Genomic DNA, 27325 nt, shown 5'->3' with positions numbered 1-27325 from the left:
CACTGGTAAACTTGGGTGCATTAAGGAGAGGCCTTCCTGAGGTCATGAGTAGAAGGTAGGACTAAGTCTAAAAAGTTAAGGTGTGTAGATGTGATTAAGATAAAAGAACTAGAGCTAAATGAGGTATAAGAGTAAGACTAGGTCTGAAATTTAAGATGAAGTCATCAACATATGGGTTATCAGAAGCAAGAGTTTGATCTGTTTTGGAGAGAGATCCTGGGAGAATGAGAACTCTACCAAACAAGATTACCTAAGCCCTGCAAACCATGCCTGTCAGACAGGTAACTATAAAATCTTAATGACTGCTTTGTTGGTTGAGAGGAATAGAACTTTAGTTTTCCTAAGAAATATGCTAGCCGCTATTTCTGTTATGCTTCTAATCACCCTTATTGCATTATCTGTAGTAATGTGTTTTGCTTGTTTTATCCTTTCAAAGTTTTGTCATTCTCTAAAACTGTTTGAGCAATAAATCTCTATTTTGTGGTACCACTTTGTGTTATTCGGTTTGAGAAGGGTTTCAGAGACCACAACCCATAGAAATTATATTTATTTATTTATTTATTTATTTACTGCATTTATATCCTGCCTTTTTTCCTACTGCAAGGGACCCAAAGAGGCCTACATTAGCCTCCTCCTCTCCTTTTTATCCTCACAACAACAACCCTGTGAGGAAGGCTGGCCTGAGAGTCTGTGACTGGCCCAAAGTCACCCAGTGAGCTTCCATGGCTGAGTAGGGACTAGAACCTGGATCTCCCAACTCCCAGTCGAACACTCTCACCACTACACCACACTGGCTCTCAAAAATTAATTCTTGAAGCCCAAAACACTAAGCTGGGATTTACAAATTTGATGTTAAGTGGGATCTATCTATACAGCTGATCTAAAGAGCCTCTTGTTGAGGGTGAAAGTGGAGCGTGCAAAAGCTGGTTTGAAACTCAACATTAAAAAAACGAAGATCATGGCATCTGGCCCCATCACTTCCCGGCATATAGAAGGGGAAGAAATGGAAGCAATGACAGATTTTATTTTCTTGGGCTCCAAGATCACTGCAGACGGTGACTGTAGCCATGAAATTAAAAGACGCTTGCTCCTGGGGAGGAAAGCTATGGCAAACCTGGACAGCATAATAAGAAGCAGAGACATCACCTTGCCGACAAAGGTCCGTATAATCAAAGCTATGGTTTTCCCAGTAGTAATGTATGGCTGTGAGAGCTGGACTATAAGGAAGGCTGAGCGCAGGAGAATTGATGCTTTCGAACTGTGGTGCTGGAGAAGACTCCTACGAGTCCCCTGGACTGCAAGGAGGTCAAATCAGTCCATCCTAAAGGAAATCAACCCTGACTACTCATTGGAAGGACAGATACTGAAGCTGAAGCTCAAATATTTTGGCCACATAATGCAAAGAGAAAAGTCACTAGAAAAGACCCTGATGCTGGGAAAGATTGAAGTCAAAAGGAGAAGGGGACAGCAGAGGATGAGATGGCTATATGGCATCACCGATGCAATGAATATCGACTTGAGCACACTCTGGGAGAGAGCGGAGGACAGGAAGGCCTGGCGTGCTATGGTCCATGGGGTCACGAGAGTCGAACACGACTTAACGACTGAATAAAAAATCTATACAGCTGCTGTTTTCACTCTTGGTCAGGTGAGTCACAGACATACCTGTTCAAGAGAAACTAGGTGGTCGGATGGGGCAGGAACAGGTCTCCCATCTCATGCACAGTTTCACATTTTTAAGCTCACTTAAAGTCATGACTACAGAGTTTGCAAGCCCAAGTGCTGACCTGTTTGCCCCTGCCCCCATCACCTGCTGCTCTCTGGTTGGTTTGGCCTCAAGTCCCAACCCTAACACACCTCTGGCATTCTCTCTGCCACCACTGGCTACAGAATGAACTATACAACCCCTATTCAGAGTTGAAATTTCTTAAGCCGAAGAATTTAGGTGAAAAACTGTATTAAGAAAACCAGGAAGGCTTCTTTAATCTTTAGAATGGTTTGGAAATAAACAAAGTTCCCCAAGGGAGGATATGAAGTCTCTTTCTTTGGAAGTGAGAAACAATAGGCCTTAGAGATATTTTCCAGGAACAATTAGGGTATTTCTGGTCCTGCTTAAAGATAAGGGAGTAGAATTTGATGAACTTTTAATAACCCTACAGGACTTAATATTCTTATTTAAGACTTCTTATAAATTCATTTAATAAAACTGGAACATAAACAAGCTTATTAATAAAAAGACGACATGCCAGATCAAACATGAACCATATCTAATCATGATCATGCATAGCATTTACATAGAACTTTAGAGTGTTCAAAGCACTTTACATAATATATAATCTGTTACACATACAACAACCTTGTAGGGTAGGCCAGTCCATTCAAAATCCCATTGATTCCAAAGGGTCTCCTCTAAGCATGGCTAAGCCTGGATCCAATGCAATAAATTTTAAACTCACATGTCAATGTGTACTTGTTAAAATGCTTAAAAACTGTGCTGTGCTTCAGGTGCTACTATTGCAGCGAATGTGAATGTTTTAAAATAAGGAAATAAAATAACACAAGTAAATAATCATTGTTTTTTGCTTTGGGCATGATCTTCTCTGTGCGAGAGATGCGGTGGCTACCCTCTGTAGAGCCCTGTTTTGCTCCCTCCTCCTCAGCATTATGCATTAAAGTCGCATTATGCGTGCACACATAAGTGTGAATGAAAGCAGAGCATTAAGGCAAGTGGGGAATGAGAAGCAGTGCTGCAACAGAGCTAGGACTCACAGGGCCACAGCGGAGGCACTTTATTAGCAGGGATGTGGCATTGCCTCTCAAGCTATTTCATACTTCCCTGTTCTCTCTAAGCTCAGCTGCAATCTTCACGGTGGCGGGGTGGTGGTGGCAGAATGAATTTTCCCAACAATATATTGTTTTCTGTTGCAGTGCAAAGTATTTTGGGGTGGTTTGGTCTTGAAAAGGCAATTAAGACCCACTAGCTTTACAAAAGCCCTGCTCCTGATGGAGATGAGAACTGCTAGGGCAGGTTCCTTGGTATGGATCAACACAGCTGCCTGCATTTTGGGACTCTCCTTGGAGGTGTGGCTAGAGGGACTGTCTTGATGAGTGTCCGCACTTCAGAATTCACCAAATCACTGATGAGAGGTCCCTGCATATGCGTTTTCCATATCTCTGTCTAGCACTTCCCCTCTGTGCATTGCAAATTACTCGGGTTCTCGATCTGCAGTAACTTGAATAGCATGTAGAAGGAAGGCTGGGCTTTCACAGATCTCTTATTCCTCAGACGGCCCTGGGCCTCTAATTTTGTGCACAAAGGAGAGGGAACCCCACTGTCCACCTTGCACACAGTATCTTCCCCCTGGGACATTAGAAGATCGATCCTGGACAATTAGAGGACTACTGAAATTAACTTCTACTAAGCAGAAAGCGTGGCAGTTTTGCAATCTAGTAGTATATTTCATGTGGCAGGGAAGAAGGGATGACTACGAAACTTCTTAAGGAAAGGCTAAATTCATTGGGTTCTGCGTTCTATAATGTAGGTATGGATCTGATATTTAAAGTTTCCAAATTGTTTTATGGTGTAAAAAGCAAGGGTGGGCAACCTGGTGCCCTCCAGATTATTACAGCCAGAACTCTAAAGAGGATATCCAAGGAGCTGAACCTATTTTGGGGATAGGGTTAAGCACCTTGGATAGATCCTTTAGAATTCTGGCTGGTTCTGACTGAAACCCAGAATGGACGAATACCCCACCAAAATCACAGTCACCAGTCACCGCTGGAGGCAGAGACTTGGTCATAAAACAGAAGCCAATTTCAGCTTACATTTGCAGCTTCATCACTAACTCATGCATCTTAGAGGGGCTGGTTTTTGTGTGTGTGTTTTGTTTTGCCAGCTGGCTGGCTAACTAGGTCAGCATGTTTCTTGACAACTGGCCTGAAAATATGTGATCTTCCTGAGCTGGAAAGTGGAAGAAGGCTTATGAGGGTATGATGATTTCTCCTATTTCATCTCCTATCTCCCCTGCATCTCCCCTGGGAGCACCAGTCTTTGTGCTTAACAAAAGTGTGAATGAGCTGGCTTTTGTCTAGAGCAGCCTTCCCCAACCTGGTGCCCTTTCGACATTTTGGACTTCAACTCCCATCAGCCTCAACCAGCATGACCGATAGTTAGGAATGCTGGAAGCTGTAGTCCAAAACATCTGGAGGGTTGGGCTAGAGCAGGGATGAGCAACTCCACCATCACCCACATTGGTTATTTATTGGAGAAAAATCAATCATGCAAGGCCAAAGCACATGACAAACGTCACTTCTAATTTGGCCCTTAGAATCCACATAAGCAGGGTTAGGACTCTGACCCTTTTCTGGCATTCCCATCATAATCCCCACAGTGATCAGTCAGAGGTGCCAAGGTGAGTACATGAACATGAACACAACTCTCTCCCTGTTTCTCTCTCTCTCTCTCTCTCCCTCCCTCTCCTTCTCCCTTCCTATTTCTCTTCTTTCTTTCTTTCTTTTTCTTTCTTTCTCTCTCTCTGTCATACTCTCTCTCATTCTCTCTCTTTTCTCTCCCTCTCTCACTTTCACTCTTTCCCTTTCTCCCCCTCTCTCCCCTGTTCCCTATTTCCCTCTCTCCCTCTTTCTCTCTCCCTTTACCCCACTCTCCCCCTATTTCTCTCTCTCATCCCTCCCTCCCACTATGTGAATGTGTGAATAAATATATGTATTTATTAAGGTATTTTTAAGGTGCCTTCAGGGCAAGAAACCCTCAAAAGGTGCCCCATAATACATAAAATACAATTAAAAATGATAAAAATACAGACAAAAGTCATCCTAAACCACTCATTAAAACAGCAGAGAAAACCTTGTAGCTCAAAAAAAGAGAAAGATTTAAAATAAATAAAATATGGGACAGTTCATGATCTATCCAACCCCCCTACCCCACAGTAGTATTTAAAAATGAGTATTTGCGTCTTTTACAGGGGGCTGGGATTTGCAGCTTTTCATTGTTGTGCCTTGAACAGCCTCAGATAATAGTGCTTGTCTTCATGCCATCCAAAGCTCCATCTGCTGATGTCTGTGGACCAAGCTACAGTTACAGCTGGCAACCGTAGGCTGAGGTTCCAAGCATCTGGTGTCACCCCTGACACTCCTATTTTTGTCCTCTGGAAACGACTGTGTTCCATGGAGAGCAGGGAACATACATCTGGCTGCTCGGGCCAGGTTCCTGTCAGGTGGAGGAGATATCAAGGCATATGTTTATGGAAAAAGAACATTGAATCCCTTGGAGTGCATCTGAACCAAGGACGCTGTCTTGCCACTGGCCTGCATCCCACGATTCATGGAAACACCCCGCTCAGCTAAGCCACAAACTGTTTCTTTGCTGGAGATTCAAGAAAGCACCAGCCAGATGGAGAGGGTGACTGCAATGTGGCCTGGAGCATTGTTCAGTCGTGTCACCCACGTGTTTGCAAGGCTCAGTGCATGACGGAGGAAGGGCTGCTGACCTGAACAGTTCCATGTCAGGCAATGCTTTGCAGCAAGATGCAAAACACTGCCTGGCATGGAGATACATCAATAGCGTGTGTGTGGGTGGGGAGAAACACCCTTCCATTCTTGCTTTCTAACTTGCCATGCAGGTGTTCAAAAGCAGGGCATGATCTCGATGCATAAAACTATAATCTGGGGTTTATGCTGTCTAGCTCTGTAGCCAAACCAGTAGGGCCTGGCACAATCATGTGGCAGGATGATCTGCTTCAGGCAGCAGCATGGGTGGGTGGCAGGATGGATGATGTGATGGCAAAGCTCAATGTCCAAATGGCACAGCAAGTCTTTTGTCAAGGGATGGACCTAATGGGTGGCAGGGGTGCTGGTGGAAGAGGCAATGCCATTTGGGCTCAGCTTCTGGCAGCAAAATGTCTTGGGCTGGCACTGTGACCCAGCAAAAGGGGCCCCTTAGACCAGGGATGGCCAGAAGCCAGGTACATTGGGGTCTCCTGGTAGATCTTTGGGTGATTTGCACTAGATCAGCAAGGGTTTCTGACTCCCAGCTGTTTAACAAAAGCAATGACTAAGAAGCTCTCCCCCTGCCCTCCCTGACCCCCAAATTATGTTGCAAAAAAGAATGTTTGGGGGGAAATTAGGAGTGACTTTGTGCATGAAAGGACTTGTGAGCTTGGTTCTGGTACTGATCGCAAATTGCTGGGCTGTCCATGTGCTCAGAGGCACCCTGTTCCTTAATTCTTCATATATGTCTGCCTGCCTGCCGTTCTGCACCTGGCTCTGGTTGCAAAACACTGGCTTCTAGTAAAAAACAAAGTAGATCCCACGAAGTGGAAGTCTGCCCACCCCTGCCCTAGAACAACCAGGAAAGCAGGGAAAACTCTGCCCTTGCTGCATAGAAAGGAATGGAAACCACCAGCCAGTGCGTACACCATTATGCTCACCTGACTTCTGAGTGGTATGAAGTTGCGGGGTGCAGTGCTTATCTGGGCTTGCTTTGCTTCGGAAGGAGGTTACTGGAGGCTTGTGGCATTTCCTAATAGCTGAGTTTATTTACAAATATAGAGGCTGAGTCCAGGTGGAGGCAAACAGCTGAGACATCTCGGCAGCAAATTCTCGTAGCAGAAGTGGCTGAATAAAGGAGACTGAATCCCCAGAAAGTGAAGGGCTTGGCAAACTTTACTAAGTAAACTTTTACTAAGTCATAAACCAATAGGCTGAACAAAACTGTAACAAAAAAGTGGCTGTAAATAATAGTTTACAGGAAAATGTACCCTGGCTAAGCAGAGCAAACCAGGCCACACTGCTAATGGGATGAAACAATTGCTACTACAGAACACAGTGATCATGCTAGTCTTTTTATACCCAAGAAACCCAGGCTGAAAAGGAAACTTATTTGGCTCCACCTGGCTGCTAGGCAACATTTCTGCCCCCCCCCCCCCGGCGCCACCTCCTGTTTGTACCCAAGACTCCCTAATGCATCCAGAGCTGTTAATTAGCTGTGCATCCTGAGAGACCCCTACCACTGTACCCACTAGCTGCTTGAAAAACCCAACTTACACCTCTTTGGGAAGGGGGTGTATGATCCCCTGCCATCACTATTTCAATGAATTCCACCCCCACAACAGCTCTTCAGAAAGAAACAGCACCCTAAAAGGCCCTTTCTCTCCCCCTGCCTCTCTCTTTGCATCTCTCAAAAATGCTTCTATTATTTTCCACTCACACCTGACTTGACCTCTTCCTCTGAGAGGAGGGGGAAATAAAGGTGAGTCATCTTTTCCAATCATCTCCTAGGCCATTTACCTGTAGTTTTCCCTCACAGAAGATATGCCTGGCAACTTTGTTGCTGACTATGAAGGGAGTCACCACGAGTCCTTCTGGCTCCATTAATCCTCTCCTGTCCAACCCCCCCCATCTTACAACTTTTTATTTGTTTGACTAGCCCTGCTCCTGCAACCTCAGTTTGCCTCACCACATATTATAGCATGAGACCCACACCACGCAGAGGCTGTGATGCTATGAACTTGGGCATAAGCCCCATTTAACACCATGGGACTTTCTTCCAAAGTTACACGTATAGGATTGTGCTGCCATGAGAAGGAGCCAGGGTTGTGGCTTTCCTGGCCCACCTCTCACCTTTCCGTGGTGCCTTCACTGAGTGGCTGCCGTCTCTCAGCCACAGCCCTGCCTACCTCCAGATATTAATGGAAACAGCAATACTGGCCTAGCTCCCAGGGAATTTGTAAAGATGGATATGCAGTGCTTTGGGCACATCGAAAAAGCGCCGTAGTAGGGTGGCCGCTTGCTTTGTTCCAAAAGAAGAGGAAACGCATCACCAAAAAAGAGAGGAGACGAGAGGGCGCCGGTTTGCATAACACTTGCATATGCAGATGCCTGTGTCTAGGTGCAAATTTAGAAATAATAAGAAATACAGTACATCTCACCATAGTGGAGAAGATTGGCCAGGTGACCTGTCTGCCTGCTCATTTTTCTGTCCAGGTGCTAAGTGCTGCTGGGCAACTTCAAGGCCTCTCACTGCTCTTCCTCTTTATGGTCCTTTGATTTTATACCGGACTTGGACTGATGGGACATCTCTTCAAAGAGAGGAGTCCTTCAAACAGAGGACCACCCCCTACTGGCTCTCCAAAATAGAGGACTGCCCTCTGTAAGGTAGGACACCTAGCCACCCTACACCAGAGACATATTTTGAAGGTCACGTTCAGCTTCATAGTGCTTTTGATTCACAACTCAATCTCTGTCTCATTCCCCAATCCAATGACCCTATGTGGTAAGTGTCTACTATTCCCATTTTACAGATGGAGGACTGAGGCTGAAAGTGACCTGCCCAAGGCTAACAAGTAGCTCAGGGGAGAGGGGAAACATCAATTCAAGTTTCTGGGTCTCATCTGGGGCTCAGTTCAGTTAGGAATTAAGGATGTTCATAATCTTTTTGGTGAAGATAATGACAGTTGGGTGTGTGTTACACGCACCCCTAGCAACATCTCATTCAGCTTGACTTTAGAGTAATAGTTTGGGCTGCCTCATTTCAAAACACAGAAATGTCAGCCCATCTGGCTTAGTGTTCGCCAACAATGACTAGCAGCAGCTCTCCAGGGTCTCAGACTTCCCTGGACATGGCAGAGATTGAACCTGGGACCTTCGGCACGCAAAGCGGGGGCTCTGCCCCAGAGCCACAGCCCTTCCCCAGAGAAAAAGGTGAGCACAGAGCAGCCTCCCCCAACCTGGTACCCTCCAGATGTGTCAGACTGCAAATCCCATCAGCATCACTTGCTAGGGGATTATGGGAGTTGTAGTCCAACACATCTGTTGGGCAGAGCTGGCACAGAGCTAGAAAAGGTACAGAAAAGGGCTTGTAATTAAAAAAAAAAGAATTAAAAGAATGTCAGGAAATATCTGAAAACCCAATATATACTGAGGCCTTCTCCACTTGCTGCCATCACTCAGCAGCTCGTTATGCTTTTCCTCACTGGTGAGTGCCGGATGTGGGCCACCGTTTGAAGCTTTACAAGCAAAGAAAACACACACACACACACACACACACACACACACACACACAGATGAATGCGAAAGTTTCCTCTTGAAAACAGACCAGCTTCCTCCATTCTCTGCTGACGCAGATATGGTGAGGTTGGGAGGGGAGTGGGCCAGTGCTGGGCAAGGGCGTTTGTTAGTGCCACGCCGGGTAGCCAGGATGGATGGGACCTCTTCAGGGAGGGATGCCAACACTTCCAGCGGGCCTTCCTGGGGCCCTGCCTGCTCTTCCTAGAGCCAGGTAAGCGGCAGCACCAGAAGAGCTCCACGGGGTGGGGGGAAGGGGCCGCTTAAGTCCGATAGCACGGTTTGAACGGATGCAAGGGGAGGTGTGGAGGAGGTGCAGAACCGGAACATGAGGCACCGGGGCAGAACTATCGGGTGGGACTAGGGCATGAGGGGCCAGACATGGGGCTTGACATCTCCCCAGAAGCCAGATGTCCACCAATCAAAGCCTGGTGCAGAGCAGTTGCGCAGGTGGGTGGACGTACACTAAGAATTAAGGCACAGGGTTCCTCTGAGTGTATGGTCAACCCAGGGATGTGAGAGCAGAGCCTTTCATGCACAAGTCCTTTCGCACACAAATCCACTCCCGGTCCCCCCCTGCCCCGTCTTCTTTTTCAGTAACCTAAGTGTGCGTGCATGCATGATTGAGAGAGAGAGAGAGAAGCCTTTTAGTTGTTGCTATTGTTAGAAAATGTAGACCCTTGCCGATCTGTCGCAAATCACCCAGTGATCTACCAGGAGATCCTGATCAACCTTTTGTCCACCACTGGACTAGGGGATACAACCATGACAGCACTGTGGAAGGGGCTTAGAGGCACAAAGGCTGGGTTCACACAACATGCTAACCCATACTCAGTGGTTGAGTGTGGGTTGTTGTTGAACCGTGGGTTGTTTGACCATGGGTTGTTGGACCATGGGTGGCTTGTTAACCATGCAGTGTGGCTTATTTTTCCCTCAAACAAGCCACCTTGAGAACCCATGGTTTGTTGTTAGGTTGTTCAGGGTGGTTAACAAGCCACATTGCATGGTCACCATGAGTGCGGGTTAGCCTGTTGTGTGAACCCAGCCAAAGTGGGCTGTATAGGGGCTCCTAAACCACAGCTTCTCTCTCCTTTCTAGCTGTGCCTGGGAATGGCTGGAGATTTAAAAATGTTTTCCCCTGCCCCCTCTTTTAGACTTGAGGTAAGTTACAACTTTTCAATGCAAGATCTGTTCAGTAGCGCTGCATCGATCATTTCATTAATGACTGATGAATGAAGTTACCGAGATGATGACAACAAAGCACCAATAGTCCTTAACAATATATACAGTTGACAAAAAACAAAGTTAAGGTGGGTGCAAAAATATAAATATGTAATATAAAAGGAGACATATGACAATATGATACTCTCTCTCTCTCACACACATACACACACTTAAAAAAATTACAAATGGGCCAAGCTCAGTTCAGCTTTTCATCTTCGTCAGTGGCCTGTGCAAAACTTCAAAGTAAAAACATAACAAATCAACAACTGTACTGACAGAGGCTCAACAAAATAATTATGTTTTTAAAAAGGCAGCCGATAACTCACCACTTCAATGGCCTGCGCTCTCATTAAAAATCCTTTAATTGGAGGGATGAATATATATCCATATATCTTTGGCAGACATTCATTCTAGATGCCTATGTTTTGGATACAATGCTTTTAATATTGACATGTTTTAACATTATATCTTGTTAATTATGTATATTTTTGCACCTTAACTTTGGGTTTGAAGTTACCGAGACCCACATTTTTATCGTATAACCTCCCTGCTTCCCAAGGTGGTGAGAAGTCCCGGGAGGGTCGTGCTGCCCAGGTTTGATTTCCTTTGGATTAGAGAAGATGGTGTCTGACATATTTGCTGTATGTACAATGTCAGACACAGAGCATCCATGGAGGTAAAGAGGCACTTCTGCTGGGCAGTAGATCTAAGGTTGCCTTCTGACCTGGTTGGCTGGGCTTTGCCCAGATTCTCGCCACACCACTGGCTGCTGCCCATTTGGATCATTGGCTAGCCTGGATCCCCCCCCCCTGTTGTGGTTGTTTTTTTTAAAGCAAACTGGCTGGGGATGATGTGACATGCAGTCCAAAGCATCTGGAGGGCACCAGGTTGGAGGAGGATGAGCTAGCCCTTAACTTGCATCAGTTCCCCCAGGAGAGGCTCTGCCCGAACCCCAAAGGGCTTCACCTTCAGCCAGCGCATGACTCACTCCATGTCTCTTCTGCCCCAGCTCCCAAATGCTGGCTCATCACACATTTGTGTCCTGGGCCCAGACACTGCCGCATTCCTGTGGGTGAACTGCCCATTGAAGAGACACCCACAGAGAGAGAGAGAAACCTTGGCGCTCTTTCTTTGAAGGGCCGCCCCTCCCATCAGGTGTCATTTCAGGCACAAGGAAGCAGCCAGAGGGGAAAACCTGTCACGTATCCCCAAACAGAAGCGAAGATATTCACGGGTGCCTGAAAAGCACTTTTTATTATGCCCAATGTGTTTTGGAAAGGAATGTCCTTCCTCAGGGGCCACGTATCTTTCTCCAAATACGCTGCAGAAAACCTTGCCAATGCCTCCTCTTTTTCAAGCTGCTCCAGTGCAGCCCCCGAGGAAGGAACTTCCCTTTCCGAAAAGCACTGGGCTTAATAAAAAGTTATTTCCAGGTGCCCGAGAATACCTTCTCTTCTGTTTTGGGTCATTTGGGGCACAACCATCATCCCTGACGCATTCACACGCATTAGCTAGCATTGTCCCACATGACTATATCCATGGAGCAGCTGTATGAAAAACAGGACTGTACTGGGACCACTGCAGGGCGGAGGAAAAAGCTGCCCATGCCATTCCATTAATTTCAGTAGTGCTTGCCAACACAAAACAGATCTGTTTTCAAGTGGCTATTAGGCTGTTTTGCAACATAAGAATGGGATCTAAGCCCACCTGACTGTATCTTAGGGCTGATTCACATGCGCATGCATAGTATTACTGATATCATCCCAGTTCCTCCACCATGGAGGTTGAGGCAATGTATTTAGGGTCTCCCATCCAGGCATAAGAACAGCCCTGCTGGATCAGACCAAGGGTCCATCTAGTCCAGCATTCTGTTCACAGAGTGGCCAACCAGATGCCCACGGGAGACCCACAAGCAGGACGTGAATGCAACAGCACCCTCCTGCCCGTGTTTCCCAGCACCTGGTGTACATAGGCACACTGCCTCTGATTTGGAGGTAGCATATGGCCATCAGGACTAGCGCCATTGGTAGCCTTCTCCTTCATGAGTTTGTCCAATCCCCTTTTAAAGCCATCCAAAGTGGTGCCCATCACTACTGCTTGTGGAAGGGAATTCCACTGACCTGGCCCAGAGCATCAAAGAGGTTGCTGCATCATATGCCTTCATACTAGCCTTTCTCAACCGAGTGCCCTCCAGATGTGTTGTACTACAACTCCCATCACCTCAGCCAGCTGCCTGGGGATGATGGCATTGCAGTCCAACACATTGTGGCGGGGGGGAGCTTGGGTAATGCTGCTTTAGACCAAGCCTTGGGTTAAATGCAATACACGCTCACAACATGTTCACCTATTCAGAAAATGAGGCTGTCATTTTTTTTTTTTAAACTGAACCTACTCCTGTGGTTTTAACAGCAGCCGGACACACACAAAAATGGAAGCAGGTGGCCTCCTTTCCCCACATGGCTTAGGAAACACTTCATCTGCTACTTTTCTGTGTAGCTGGCTATAGTTAAGGGCCCAGAGGCTAGCCCAACTATGGAGATCATGGCAGAGAAATGTTAAAGGAACGGTTGCACCTCTTATTTCTTTTATTTGAAACATTTCTATCCTGCTTCTCAGTCAAAAGACCCCCAGAGCTGCTTACAAGAATCAAGCATCAGACAGTCCCTGCCGTCAGGCACCCAGTCTAAAAAGTCATGGTGAGACACAAGGTAACTGTTGCAGGGAGAGCCAGTGTGGTGTAGTGGTGAGAGCGTTGGACTGAGACTCAGGAGATCCGGTTTCTAGTCCCCACTTGGCCATGAAGCTCACTGGGTGACTTTGGGCCAGTCGCTGACTCTCAGCTTAACCTACAGGGTTGCTATGAGAATACAATGGAGAGAAGGACTGTGTAAGCCATCTTGGGCTCCTTGCAAGAGGAAAAAAGGTGGGATCTAAATGTAATAAATAAATAATGAAAGATTGGGAGGGATGAGGGAAGAAAAAAAATGGATGGTGGTGCTTGATTCAGCTGCCCAGACGATATCGGTTGGACTCAGGTTCGCACTAGGCCACTAAGCTTCCCAACAGTCATGCTATGACCGAGGGCCAAACAAGATGTTTTCCACCCATTGCAAGTAATAGGTTTGGGGAGGGTCTGATCTGGTGGGGGACAAAGGGTTAAACTTCCCTCCTCTCACCCTATCCAGCTCCCCCCCCCCCCGATTAATGGTTAAAAAATAATAAAGTCAAGTATGATACCACGGCAAGCTCTGGGACAAACATCACATCTAGTTCGGTCCTCGGGATAACACGGCCACTCAACCCACCCCCTCCAATTGTTGTGGGCTTTACTGATAGATTGCTGATCTCTGCTCAAACCACCAGCAGGAAATGAGGCTCTTGAAGCTGTGAGTGGTGCTTGAGATAATGGCACTGCCTGTCACTCTCCTTGACGCGAGGAAAGCAGCTTTAATTAGTTCATGGGGGATGAGGCTCTCAATGGCTACTGGTCATAACGGCTATGTATTATCTCCAATATTAGAGGCAGTAGGCCTCTGAATACCAGTTGCTGAGATACATGAGCAGGATGGTGCTCTTGCACTCATGTCCTGCTGTGGGCTTCCCATTGGGGCATCTTTTTGGCCACTGTGGGAAATAGAATGCTGGAAGACTTGATAGACCATTGGTCACCTAAACCGGAAACAAACCCCTTTCAGATCCCTGGAAAAGCACCTTCTGCCAAGAAGCCCATTCAGATAGGGCTGGAAGCCATCACAATTCCACTCCCTAAGTCAATGAACCCCAAACAGTGGCCTGCAAGAGGGGATGGAGCGTAGCTCAAGAATGTATGCTACTACATCAGATGCATTCACTGCTCTTTGCCCTTTGGAGGAATGGAAAAGCCTCCCGCACTTTTGATCTCCCCTCTTTCTGCCCATTCATCTGCAGCCGCATCGTCCCTCTGGGAGGTGCACCTGGGATTCCCTGCTGCAGGAAAATTGCTGTAGAAGCATCACCACTGTCCAGGAAGTCTGTCCTCTGACACAAGGAGGGTGCTTTGGGCGATCCTAAGACTGTGATCTGGTTCACACAACATGACAACCCACCACGGCAGATCACTCATGGTGGGTTGTCGTGTTGTGCAAACTTGGCCCAGTTGCTCAGGGGAGATTATTTTTCACCTTGAGAATCCATGGCTTGTTTTAGGGTTGTTGATACCCATGGTGGCTTGTTGTGCTGTCCAAACCTGGCAAGGTGACTTTGTCATGGTTTGTTGGGAATGACTACAGAGCAGGCCGGCCAGAGCAGCAAAAACTGTGGTAGGGGCCGAGGAAATGAGGACTGTTGCTGCAAAGGTGCCTGGGATGCGTGCCAGAGCCAGTAGGAGGATTGACGGGGAATGCTGGGGGAAACAAGCCATGGCAAGCCCAATCGTTTGTTGGGTTAGCAAGCCAACAACCAACCCATAGTGGCTTCTTCCAAGGTGGCTTAGTGTGATGTGCGAACCCGCCCAGAAAGAACGCAAAGGTCCTCTTCTCTCTCCCGCAGGCAGCTCCAGGGCTGCCTCAGAGGGGCAATAGGTTTCAGATGGTTTCCCAACTCCCAACACAGAAGAGCCAGATTAAGGTGGCAGGATGAATGGAGGATCAAGAAAGTAAATATAGATTGTTTTGTTGCATGCTCCCCACTCCCCAGCAGTGAAAATGGCCAGGGGCAGCATTATCTAGATTGAGTTTCCCTTGTATGAGAGGGCACTGAAGACTTAAGGTGTCGTCGTAATATTTACTTTGTTTACAGATATACAAGTCGAGCACAACTCGAGGCAAACAGCAGGCACTGCTATGAGGCAGGAAATCTGTTACTCCATGTCAGAGCCCCAGAGAGGAGCCCAGCCCTGCACTCAGTGGTGTAGTTAGGTAACTTTAGGCTTTGGACTTAATGGTCTTACTGGGGCTCCCCTCTTTAGATGGTCAAGTATATTACTCCACTTGCTTCAGAGTGTGGTAAGCCAGCCCTGCTGCGTTTTGGGCCCTTCCTGCTCATTCTGAAGAATGGGGCCCTGTATGTCTGCCCCAAAGTCCCGTTCTGAGGGCACTGCTGCCTGCACTCTCAAGGAGCCTTCAGTGAACACAGCTCTCTCTCTCTCTGCTTGTTCCAAGCAGAAAACTGTGGTGTTTAATTCTCTCTCTCTCGCACCCACCCACCCAGAGCACCTCCTTCAAGCATGCACAGAGATGTCCGATGATTGCCTAAACCATCTTGCTCTGCTGATGCATTGGACTACAAAACCCATCACCCCATGGTGTTGTAACCCAACACTCAGAAGATGGGAGTTGTAATCAAACATATTGAGTGGTTACTGGGTTGGAGAAAGATGTCCTAACTGTTAGCCGGCTATCCTGGTTTATTAACCAGCCATCTACCTAAGAAGGAAATGATCTGCCAGCAACCCCAACATCTTTTTGAGTGTGAATTGAAGCGTCGCTCTGATTTAAACCTGGGGATGGTGAAAGGGACTCTATGCCCCAGGTATCAGAAGGCTGGTAAACTGATTTGTCAGTGACCCAAGCGTCACGATCAGGAACGCTGTCAAATCGAACGTTCTGAGGTCTCAGCTCCCTGCTGTTCCATTTCTCCCTAGGTTCTCAACAGCTATGGACAATTGCACCTCATGGCTGAGCCAGTCCTCCTGGGAGCGGCGGCATGCATGGGCCAAGCAGAGGTGCGCGTGGCACAGCACCGCTGCAGAAGAGGAGGCGCCCCATGCCCTGCCGGAGCTACAGCCCCCATTCGCGGAGAATGGGTTCTCGCAAGGTGGGACAGCTGCACATGTATACACTGAATCCAACACACCCACAGGCCTTCTTAATGTGTGTCCTGCTATGGCCGAATCAGACTCAACATTAGGGTAAATTACGGGGCAATCCAAACAGCAAGGCAACAGAACAGGCAAATGGTCACACACAAAAGTTCCAGTCCAGTATGGGATCAGGCTACGGCAGGAGTGGTCCAGATACAAGCAAAGGTCAAAGCACAGTTGACCAGTAAGTTACCATACACAGTCCAGGAACAGAGTCAAAACAGGTGTCCAAGGGTCAGTAGGACAGAAGGTCAACCACAAGTCAAGGTCTGGAGAACAAGGCACCAGAGCTGATAGAACAGTGTTGTTCCAGCACTGGCTAGGCTAAAACGAAAGGCTTATATAAGCCTATCGCATCTTTTAGACAGCTGGAGAGCCACTCTGCCATCCCAGCAGACGGGACAGGGCTCTGGAGGAACCCATGGGGCCCCAAGGGGCCCGAATTGCCCGGCGGCGGACCCCCACCCCATGCTGGCTGCTGCAGGATTCGCCCGTCCGTATGCAGAAGTTGGCTGTGCATGGTACTGATTGACTAGCCCCCTGTGACATCACCAACTTTTTAAAATCAAGGAGGTGATGACAGAATAGATAAATGCATAAACAGGAATGTAGTGCTTAAAAAGAAATGTGGACAACCTGCCTCAAATCATGCTGGGTGTGGGGGAGGGAGGAGGTAATGCTGACAACTGAGCCAGCATTTGATTTGTTGGTATGCAGGTCTTATGCTGTGCAAAGCCACCACCCCCCATCATCACTGTGGGGGGTTGTTTTGGGAGGCTGCTGCTGCTGCTGCTTTGTTTTTACATTATGTCTCCCTTCACCAGTACCAGCTTCAGATTTTTGAGGGCCTTTGGGCAAGACACCCTCAGTGGGCCGCTTCCCTCTTTGATCTACCTCCTCATCGCCATTGTCACCAGGTGCCGTTGCTGCTCCTCCCCTTTCCCATCATTGCTCCTGCTTGACAGGCTTAGAAAGCCAGCGAGCAAGCAGGCCATGGCATCTCCACCACCAGGCCATGGCATCTCCACCACCGTTGTCTGGGCCAGAGCGAGAGGCAGGTGAAAAAACAGGATGCAGTGGCGAAGCGGAGAAGCAACTCCAGGGGGCTCTTGTCAGTGGGCCGCTGCTGGGGTGTGGGCCCTCAGCAAGTGCCCAGCCATGCCTACCCTTGACGCCGCACCTGGCCTTCACCTTGATACCACATCAGGTCACTGGCCCATCAAGCCCAGCACTATCTCTTCCAGGTTTCCCCAACATGGTGACTGGTGGACAACGGGAGCTATAGTCCAACACAACTGGAGGGCACCAAGTTGGGGAAAGTTGGTCTATTCTCACTGTGAGAAGCCCCCCCTCCCAGGTCTTGAACAGAGATGTTTTTCTTCCCTAGCCCAGGGGTGGGGACTCTGAGCTCTCCAGATGTTGTTGGACACCAACTCCCATAATCTCCAACTAGGGGGCAACCTGGCTGGGGCTGATGGGAGTTCGAGTCCAGCCACATCTGAAGAGCAACAACTTTCCCATTGTTGCTATATCCTTTGGTACCAGAGACACTTGTAACAGGTGATTCTAGGGACTTTGCAAGCAAGCCATGCACTTTTCCACTGAGTGGCGGGCCTCATGTGCTCAGTCACCCATGTTCTCGAGTCATTCTGTTCTCTCCTCTACCCCCGCTTTCCTTTCCCCCCTCTGCCTCTCACTTTCTCTTTTTCTCCTGCAAGTGCGGGGAAATGGGTCCAGCAAGGGGGATTTTTCAGTGTGTGAAACAAAGCCTGTTTTGCACTCTGGAACTAATATTCGTGACAAACCAAAACAAATGTCTGTCTTGAAAACAAACGAACGCCCACATGGATTCTCAATGCAGCATTTCCCAGGGTCCGATTAGGTAGGATGGCAGCACAAGCCGTTTATCAGACCGTGGGTTGTGCCAAAAACGCACACGCCACAAATAAGCGAACCATGGAAGTGCATGTGTGTGATTTAAAGCAGAAAAGCGGCCCTTAGGAAAGGGCTGGTGAACCAGAGTCCTATGCTTTCTCCTCCAAACTGCTTACTCCAGCTGTTACCCCCCTGCAGTACTTGTTTACTTTGATCTCAGTGCCTAATCGAGGAAAACAACTGGGATGAGGGAGTTTCTGGAACAACACATGGATGGGGGGAAAAGGGTTCAGAATCCCCTTCCAACATGTTCCTTCTTCCCTGCAAATGGTGGTGGATGAGAGGGGGCATAACCCTTTCCCCCTCCATTTCTTTTCCTCTGCAACCCCTTGTTGACCAGCAAAAACATCTGGGAAATCCCAGTTGAGGGAGAAACTCAGGGGGATGGTTTCGAGGGGAAACACAGAAGGCAGGGAGAGGGCTGAGCACCCCCCCCCACTCACTGCTTCTCCTCTGCAAATCCTCCCTCCCCTCTCCCCATCCAGCTTTTTGCATGCTAGCAGGTAACATAGCGTCATTCCAGCATAAACTTTTGCCTTGCTTTCGGAGAGGTTGGGTGTTCCTTTAAGGAATGCAGGATTCCTCCTTTGCTGAGTGAGGAGAAAGGCAGCCCAAAGCAAGAGTGTCTTCATGACTCATAACCTGGCTGATACAGTGGCCAAAATAATGAGAGTCAGTCACCCTTTGTGGATCTGCACACAGACAGGCATGGATTATTCCATCCATTCTCATTATTTTAAAAACTGCACTTGTTTTGTTATTAAATTGCATTCATTTTATTATTCATTCATTTAAATCTTATTCATTTAATTACTACCATTACGGTTTTCCCCACTTATTTCTTCTTCTTCTTTGGTGCCACCTGTGGCAGTAGTAGACATCCTCTCAGTGGCTGGCTCCTGGTGGCCACCATTTTCTTTTCCCAGAATGCCCTTGGTGTTCTATCATTTCAGGGCATTCCATGGAAAGTGGCAGCCACCACAAAACAATGGTGGAGGCACTTGCCATTTTTCTTTTCTAAATGCCCTGGCATAATGCAATGTCCAGGGATTCTGGGGAATTCTGGGGATTCTGGGAAAAGAAAATGATGGCTACCAGGGAGCAGCCCGCAGGAGGATCTCTGCTGCTGCCAGAGAAGGAAAACCACCAAATGAGTGACGAATGGGGAAAGAATGGAGAAGGAAAGCCATCCAAATGAGTGACGAATGGGGACAAAATGAGCCTCATTCATAGCCACCTGTTGCTCTTGGCATTTGTTTTGTAAGTTCAAAGCATCCAGTTCAAATTTACATTCATTATGAAACGGATACACTTCCCTAAAAGGTATTCTTCTAGTCTGCAGGTCTATGGGTTCTAGGGTTGCTGTAATGCTACCGCTGCTGCAGCTGCCACAACCTTCTCATAACTCCATCAAAATGTCCACCCCATTTTGCTCCTTCGCAGATCCACAAAGCCTCCACCCCCTTATGCTTACTGCAGTTGTGCTTGCGCTATACTGATCAAATCCTTGATAAGCATCAAATTGTACCCCTTAAAGCAGCCTCCCTGAACCTGGCGCCCACCAGATGTTTTGGACTACAACTTCCACCATCATCGACCTTTGGCCAAGCTGGTGACGGCTGATGGGAGTTGTAGCCCAAAACATCCACAGGGGACCAGGCTGGAGAAAGACTGCATTGCCCTCTCCTTGACCCAGAAAGGTTACTCCCGAGACATTCCCATAGAAGGGGCTGGTGGCCAGCCGGGGTGATCTGCCTTCGCAATAGCAGGAGGCAACATACCTCACCACAAGAAAAGCATCTGAAAAGCCCTCAAGGGGCAGCAGCAGCAGCAGCCACCATTCAGCTGTGTTTCTGTGTTTCAAACAGGGAGCTCATCCAATGAGATTGCGAGCTGGCTGGAGGAATGCAGGTGAGTCTACCTGAGAGAGGTCACAGGAGTCAAGGAGGTGGCAAGAGGTAGGCAGAGTGCATTTGGCCATTATGGCACACTCAAGGCTGCTAGGCTGCTAAAAAGGGTCCAGAAGGAACATTGTCATTTCCAGAAATAAGAACACATTCATATCTCTGCATAAATTGCAGCATCTCTCATCGCTGAATGCCTCTTGGGCAGATTTGGAGCTGCTCTCCACTTGAGAAGCCTTGTCCTGCGGTCAGACTTTGGGGCTGAGGTCCAGGGGCCCTGCAGCCCCCCTACAAGAACACTTACCTTCCCCAACCTGGCACACTCCAGATGTGTTGGACTGCAACTTGCTGTGTAGGCTGTGCTGGCTGTGTAGGCTGAGAATTATGGGAATTGCAGTCCAACAGATCTGGAGGGCACCAGGGTAGGGAAGGCCACTCCAGGGAGCCTCTCTTTCCTCATTTTTATTTTTTTTAAAAAAGGTAGTCAGGAGCAGGTATGTACATGGTTATAGATGCTCATATTATTCTATCTATAAAATAATAAAATGAGCAATAGTGAGTGTGTGTGAGTGTGTGAGAGAGTGTGTGTGTGTGTGAGAGAGAGTGTGTGTGTGTGTGAGAGAGAGAGTGAGTGTGTGTGAGAGAGAGAGAGAGAGAGAGAGAGAGAGTGTGTGTGTGTGTGTGTGTGAGAGAGAGAGTATAAAATCCTTTTCTACAACGTAATGCTGCTTATTTCCAAGTAAACTTGTTTAGCATTCATGCAACAGAAGCAAACTCCATTTCCTCCCCTCTATCATATGAGGAAGGTGGAAGCTGTCGTACAGCATGGCATGGCGGCTGGGGGGCAGGCGAAAAGTTAGCTGTATATTACTTTAGTTGGGAAGCAGACATGGCCATCAAAAACCCCTTCTCCCCCACCAAGGGCACAATCCTATGCATGTTCAGACAGGAAAAAGTCCTACAACTCCCAGCATGCCCCAGCCAGCATGGCTGGCTGGGGCATGCTGGGAGTTGAAGGATTTTTTCCTGTCTGAACATGCATAGGATTGTGCCCTATGACTATTAAGTCCGGGGTCTAAAATGCCCTAGCCACATCACCGGGCATTGTATTTGGGACAATGAACTATGGCGTTTCCAAATGTGGCATTTGAGCAGTGATGGCTTATTCATACATGCATGTCTGAACCAAGCTGAAGGCAAAACTGAAAGGGTTCCACCCACCTTACTAAAAATGGTAGAACAGGACCAGCATCAAGGTTCAGCATGACTGGGCTCCTGCTGGGGGCCCAGACCCCACTGACCAGAGCCCCCTGGACCTGCTCCTCCTCTCCACCACTGCAACCTGCTTGTTCCCCTGCCCTTCGTTCCAGCACAGACAACATGGTGGTGAGAAGGAGGAGCAGCAGGTGCCATGGCCTCCCTGCTCCCTGGCTCGCTGCCTGTCAAGCCAGCAGGTGGTAGTGATGGCGAGAAAAGGATGAGGGGCAAGAGCAGCTGGTGACAATGGTGGTGAGAAGGCGGACTCCCTGAGCAAGGAGGGAGCCCATGGAGGGTGTCGTGCCAAAGGGCCCACACAATCTTGGAGCCAGTACAGAGTCAGAAGAACCCAGATTGGAGCACTGGAGCCTGATTTTAATCCCCTGGCAGGTTCAGATGGGAAAAGGTGGTCCTTCAAGTGCCCTGTAGACCCCAATCAGCACTTGGAATTGTGCTTGGAAGCCAGAATATCTTCTGTCAAGAGATTTGCAATGAGCGCCACCGAACACTCTGGCGATTCAACATTAAATTGCTGAATGATTAAAACAACGCACAGCTTAAAACTGGTCCAGCGACACAGCCCCAGCTGCTTTGCCTGGTCCGGCACGTATAGTAGACCTAGAGATGGCTTTCCTAAGAGTCCAGTGCTCAGTTCCAACATGTGCTAAATGTGGCACAGGAAACTACAGATCATATGAGTGGCACAAGCCACACGGGAGGGAGCCCACATCCTCCCTGCCTATCTCCCTGCATCCTGGCAAGCGATTACACCAGCGCTCTGCTGAGGCAGGAAGGTCAGCGGGGTTGGGCCTTTGTTTCGGTTTAAGCGCCCAAACAGAAAAAACACTCCTTCCAATTGGGCCGGCCTCAATACAGTGCAAGTGACCAAACCTATGGGGTTTTGAATCCTCATGGGGGCTGATCGAGCAGCGGCAGAACAGGCTGGAATTTCCTGGATGTGAAACAGACATGAACCATGTGGGGTGGGGGGATTGTAATCTCACATTACAATCAATAATGGAATTGATTAAAATCAAGTCCTTTTGCCGTAATCAGGGCTTAATTCTCATCTCTGGGGTTCAGTCATGGGATCTTTTTCTCCAGTAATCTGGGAAATCTGAAATAATGATAAAACAAATGACCCTGACGCATGTGCAGAGTGCTTTTCTCTCACTATTCTTTACTACACCCGATCCCCACATGCTAAGGAGAGTTGGGCTTTTGAGTGTAGAGGGCAGGGATTCCTGGCAGGCTTGGTCTCCTCTATCTCCCCTTTTAGAAATTAAGCACTGAGCTATGATGAGTAACTTACATATATTTTCCCAGAGGCAGAGGCACTACCAGGCCTTAAAAGTTTCAGGGCCCAATCTTTCCATCTATGCTTAACAGCCATGTAGGTGGGAGAGCTGGGAGGTCACTGCAGAATGTATCAGAACCTGACTTCGCAGAGACAAGGCAAAAAGTGTTTCTACACAAGGCTGTTATTGTGCACTCATGATTGCTCACTCACAGTAGTCTTTGCAACCATTATCATGGGTTTTTTTTCTTACAGGGGAGAGTCTGGTATTATTTTCTGAATGGCCTCTATAAGCCCTAGGTTGTTGTTGTTGTTCAGTCGTGTCCAACTCTTCGTGACCCCATGGACCATAAGCCCTAGGAATCTTGTGCAATTGCATAATTCTGCTATACCATAGTGCCACCTAGTGGTTGTAAAATGGAACATATAGAAAGGCAGAGAAAGAAAACCCTGGGGGTGGGGGGAGACATCTAAAAGAGCAGACCTTAATTCCACAAAGGAACAGGAAGGAGAAGTCTTGGTAAAGGAGCAGGTTAAAAGCTTCATGTAGAAAAGCCCCAAGTCACAGGAAACGCTTTTATGCCAATAACTATCTGTCAGCTTTTACAGCCCCAGCAACAACCCACAGTTAACAGTTCACATCATAAGTTCTTGAGTGGAAGCAGTCCCTCAGTATCCCAGCCAAACAGCCCCGGGTACAGCTCACACAATAAAACCACACAGATCCAGAGTTCCCACGAAAGCGGTAAGCTTTTCAGGTGATCAAAGCATTGCTTCCACCAGCATCTACTTCCAGTTGCTCCAATTTAAATACAGGAGAGTGGCCACTAAAGATCAGCATCAGACAAAATATGGGAAGAGGTGTGTGTTAACGCTTCTCTCCCCAGCTGCAATTCTCCTTGAAAATTGCCCTCTGCCTGGCAATTAAGCCGAGGGAAAAAAACTTCCATTGGCACCAGTGGACACTTATGGCTCTGAAAAATAGGACCCAGGCAGTGGGAAATAGAATTAGGGCTCAGGCCTAGCAACACCCCTGCCCAGGGGCTTTTGAACCTTGTTCTCTGTTGTCACCATCTAAGCCTTTGAGCCATCTGCCTAACCTCCAGACCCATTGGCTGGAGGAGGTTAGCATGGGTCAGAGGTGACTCTCTGCTGGCAGAGGGCATCTCCACCCCACCCTAACCCTGGCCAACCAAAAGCCCCAGTTACCTGTGGAAAGCTGTGCAGGTGAAGATCTCCCAACAGCAGTAGTCCCCAAAACAGGGTGTTCTTAGGTGGGTCACAGATGGCCTTGGATCTGTTGATCCAAAGTTCCTTCGCTCCCCTGAGAGGCTCCAGAATTACCCCCCCACACACAATGTCCTGGAGCTGGCCTAGTTGATTCCCCCCTGAAACCAATTGTAGGGGGATTAGAAAGACAAAGAACCACTGGAACAAAGAGGAAAAACACACAACCCACTTCCTGCCTGGCCAGTGTGAGCTGGCAGGACGTTGGAACTTAACTCTTCTGCTCACCTGACCTAGTATGCAGTGGTGTGGAGAGCCAGGGCTCACAGGGAGATACTGCTGGCGGCTTTTTATTAGCAGGGACTCTGATGTCATCTGCCACCCCCACTCAGACTTCACTGTTCCCTTTGAGCTTAGCTCCAATCTGCACAATGGGTGAGGGTGGGGGAATGAACTTCCCCCGCAACAGTATGTTGCTCCCTGTTGTAATGCAAAGTATTTTGGGGTGGCTTGGTCTTGAATAGGCAATTCAGATCCATTAGCTTTACAAAAGGCCTGTTCCTGCTGGAGATGGAAACTGCTAGAACTGTTTTGTTGATAGGGATCAACAGAGCTGCCTGCATTCTCCTTGGAGGCATGGCTGTGGGGCCTGTCATGATGAGCGACTGCACTTCAAAATTGGCCACTACACCATTGCTACTGTGTCAGTAGCAATGGTGTCCATTCATTGCTAGAATGGGTATGAGCACTTTAGGGTGCAATCCTGTGCATGTTTAGACAGAAAAAGTCCTACAATTCCCAGCTATGCTGGCTGGGGCATGCTGGGAGTTGTAGGACTTTTGTTTTTGCCTGAACATGCATAGGACTGCACTCTTATTTTTTTGCTAGTAAATTATCATAGCAATCTTAGGCTTGTCTAATCATAAACAAGCCCCCTTAAGTCCAAAGAACCTAAAACTGAAGCCTACACTAAGTTTAGAAAAACCTAAACTCAGTAGGGATGTCGGAGAAATCCGCAACGGAACCAGGTGAGTTTGGATTTTCATGAATCTAACCTGCAGATTCTGCAGTGGACCAGCTTTCTGGATGGATTTTGTGGACTTGCGGACCACTTTTCTAACTTTCCTGAATTTTGCACACATGTTGTTGAAAAATATGCAACATTTTAAAAAACCTGGCCAAAAATGCGCATTTCCCCCATAGACTAAAGCTTGAAAACACGCATTTTGGGGGAAATAACACATTTTTGCATGTGCAAATTTGCACAAATTTGGAAACAAAAAAATCTGAACCCATTGATGGGTGGACGACAGAAGGAAAGGCTCCTGACAATCTGTGAAACACAGATGGAATGGATTTTATACAACCCATACATCTCTACGCTCAGGAATGACATTTATAATGATATACTACTCACTGAAAAAGAAGATGTATGGGATCAAAATGTAAAACATTTTCTAAATAGGTGCCCCCCCCGCTCCCCGCAACTTAAAAAATTGTTCGATGAAAGCAACTTATTCATGCCATGTGTTTTCCTGTACATCCCACAAGGGGGAGCAATTGTGTAATTCAAAGTGAAAGCAGTGTGCACAGGGATGTCCATGTCTTGTCTGTTTGATTAAACTTGTTTGGCAACTTGGTTGTTCCTGTGCTTTATGGCATGCACAGTTACCTAAATTCTACAGAAATTGACACCTCCCTGTCCCCCTGAAAAGTCTATTCCCACGTTATGCGCGTGCACACACACACAGTCAGATTAAGGTGGTTGGAGACTCCGGAGCTGTTCCAACTAAAGGGCCCCCTACCCCCAAAATGAACACATACAGGGGACAATTTCAGGAGATAAGCATTTTTGTGTGGATTTATCCTACAATACTAATTTTTGCATGCATTTTAACCTAAAACATGTACTTTGGTACTTTTTTGAGCCAAGGACTTTTTCAATTTTTGTAATTTCCTGAATTTTTTATAGAGAACTGTTAACTAAAACAACAGCATGATCAATAATAAATAACTAGAACATATAACAGAAAGATAAATGTTGCAGGGAGAACCAGTGTGGTGTGGTGGCTAGAGTGTTGGACTGGAACTGCGGGAGAGCTGGGTTCTAGGTCTCACTCAGCCAGGAAGCTCACTGGATGACTTTGGGCCAGTCACTGACTCACAGCCTAACCTACCTCACAGGGTTGTTGTGAGGGTAAAATGGAGAGGAGGATTATGTAACACACCTTGGGTTCTTTGCAAGAGGAAATAAGGCAGGATAGAGATGTAACAAATAAACCAGAGCAATTCACTTAAAAAAGTGCAGACCAAACAAAACCCTTGACCGTTCATACTTCCTTCACCACAAGCCAGCCCTGCTATGTTTTGGGGTGTTCTCATTTTGCTGAGGGAGCTCTGGGCTTTTGCCCCAAAGTCACCAACCCTGATCATTAAGGATCCAAAAGGTTTGTCATTCTTAATAAATTGAACATGGAGCAGAGGAAAGACGATTGGCGAAGCAGTAGATAAATGCAGGTGTGCGCGCACGCACCTGTCAGCCAGGAAAAACTATAATGTCTTGGCCACTTTTTAAAGGTTTCCTTTAAAAAAAAAACTGAACCTGGAGCCAATAGTCACCTATTGCTTAAAAAAAAAAAAAAGCAGTTTATTCATATTTGTTCCACTAGGGGGAAGCAATTGTGTAACGTAAACTGAAACAAGTACCACTTACTGTGAATTTCACATCCAAAGGTTTTCATTTCTTCATTCTACCCTGGATGTGAATATTCCACTTTTGCTTGTGTCTGGTTTCCATCACTAGAACTAACAAAAATTGCTGGGCTTCACCTCTGAGGTGGCCAGCAGCACTCCTCCCAGTTGCAATTAGCTGGTAGCCACCATTGTCTTTTCCCAGAATCCATCTGGGAATAACAGGACATAATTCTACACAGCATCATTCCAACATAGAATCTGGGGAAAAAATGGTGGCCACCAGCCAGGGGCTGCTGGGAAGAGCTTTGCTGGCTGCTATCGCCACAAAACGTGCTGTGGTGGCAGCCCCAAAAGTGAGAGATAGTATCTAGTCTGGGGAGCTCCATGGCTAAACAGGGATTGGAACAGAGGGCTCCTGCATTGGCTGGAGCAGCCTCAATGAAAGGGCTGTCCACAAGGCAAAGTAATAAATCAGACCAGAAGTGGTCAAGAGAACAGGCAGCATTCAAACATGGGCAGTCAAGTACATACGCAATGCAGTGGCAGAGTCAAGCAGGAGCCCAAGGTCTGTAGCATGAATGTTCAAGCACAAAGCATGAGGAGGCAGCCAGAGAACCAGGCAGGAGGAGCTGGTGAGACACCATTTCCACCATGTAGCAAGCTTTGACTGCAGGCTTTTAACCACAAAGGATCCTAAGCCCCACCCATGCTCAGCTGCTGCCTATTAAAGCTCTCTGCCCAGAGTCCTACCCAAGTGGAATCACTTTCTCCTGAGGAGACCTTCTTTGTAAGCAAGCACCCCTTTTCACAGGAGGCCTACTGGCTTGTTGCTTCAGGCAAAGATGCTCCTGGGGGCCAGGGGGGGTG

The 27325-nt window shown here is 47.6% G+C and overlaps 1 protein-coding gene across 5 annotated transcripts in view; it reads left to right on the top strand.

The window, feature by feature from the left end:
* Window positions 1–9124: 9124 nt before the first annotated feature.
* Window positions 9125–27325, top strand: part of TESPA1 (thymocyte expressed, positive selection associated 1) — a 37664-nt gene continuing 19463 nt past the window's right edge. The window contains exons 1-4 of one of the 5 annotated variants that reach the window (XM_084836505.1): window positions 9270–9295; window positions 10180–10242; window positions 15926–16098; window positions 19948–19990. In XM_084836505.1, coding sequence (XP_084692631.1) covers window positions 15939–16098; window positions 19948–19990 — 203 coding nt within the window. In that variant the 5' untranslated portion in view covers window positions 9270–9295; window positions 10180–10242; window positions 15926–15938. Of the gene's footprint in view, window positions 9296–10179; window positions 10243–15925; window positions 16099–19947; window positions 20038–27325 lie in introns of those variants that run through there. The other 4 variants (XM_084836503.1, XM_084836504.1, XM_084836507.1 and 1 more) reach the window with 4 other exon arrangements.

Source organism: Heloderma suspectum, chromosome 2 (genome assembly GCF_057233095.1).
Source record: "Heloderma suspectum isolate Gila_16-S chromosome 2, 16-S_ref, whole genome shotgun sequence".
NCBI lineage: Eukaryota > Metazoa > Chordata > Lepidosauria > Squamata > Helodermatidae > Heloderma > Heloderma suspectum.
Note: the sequence above shows the minus strand (reverse complement) of the source record. Positions and strands in the feature narration are given on the sequence as shown.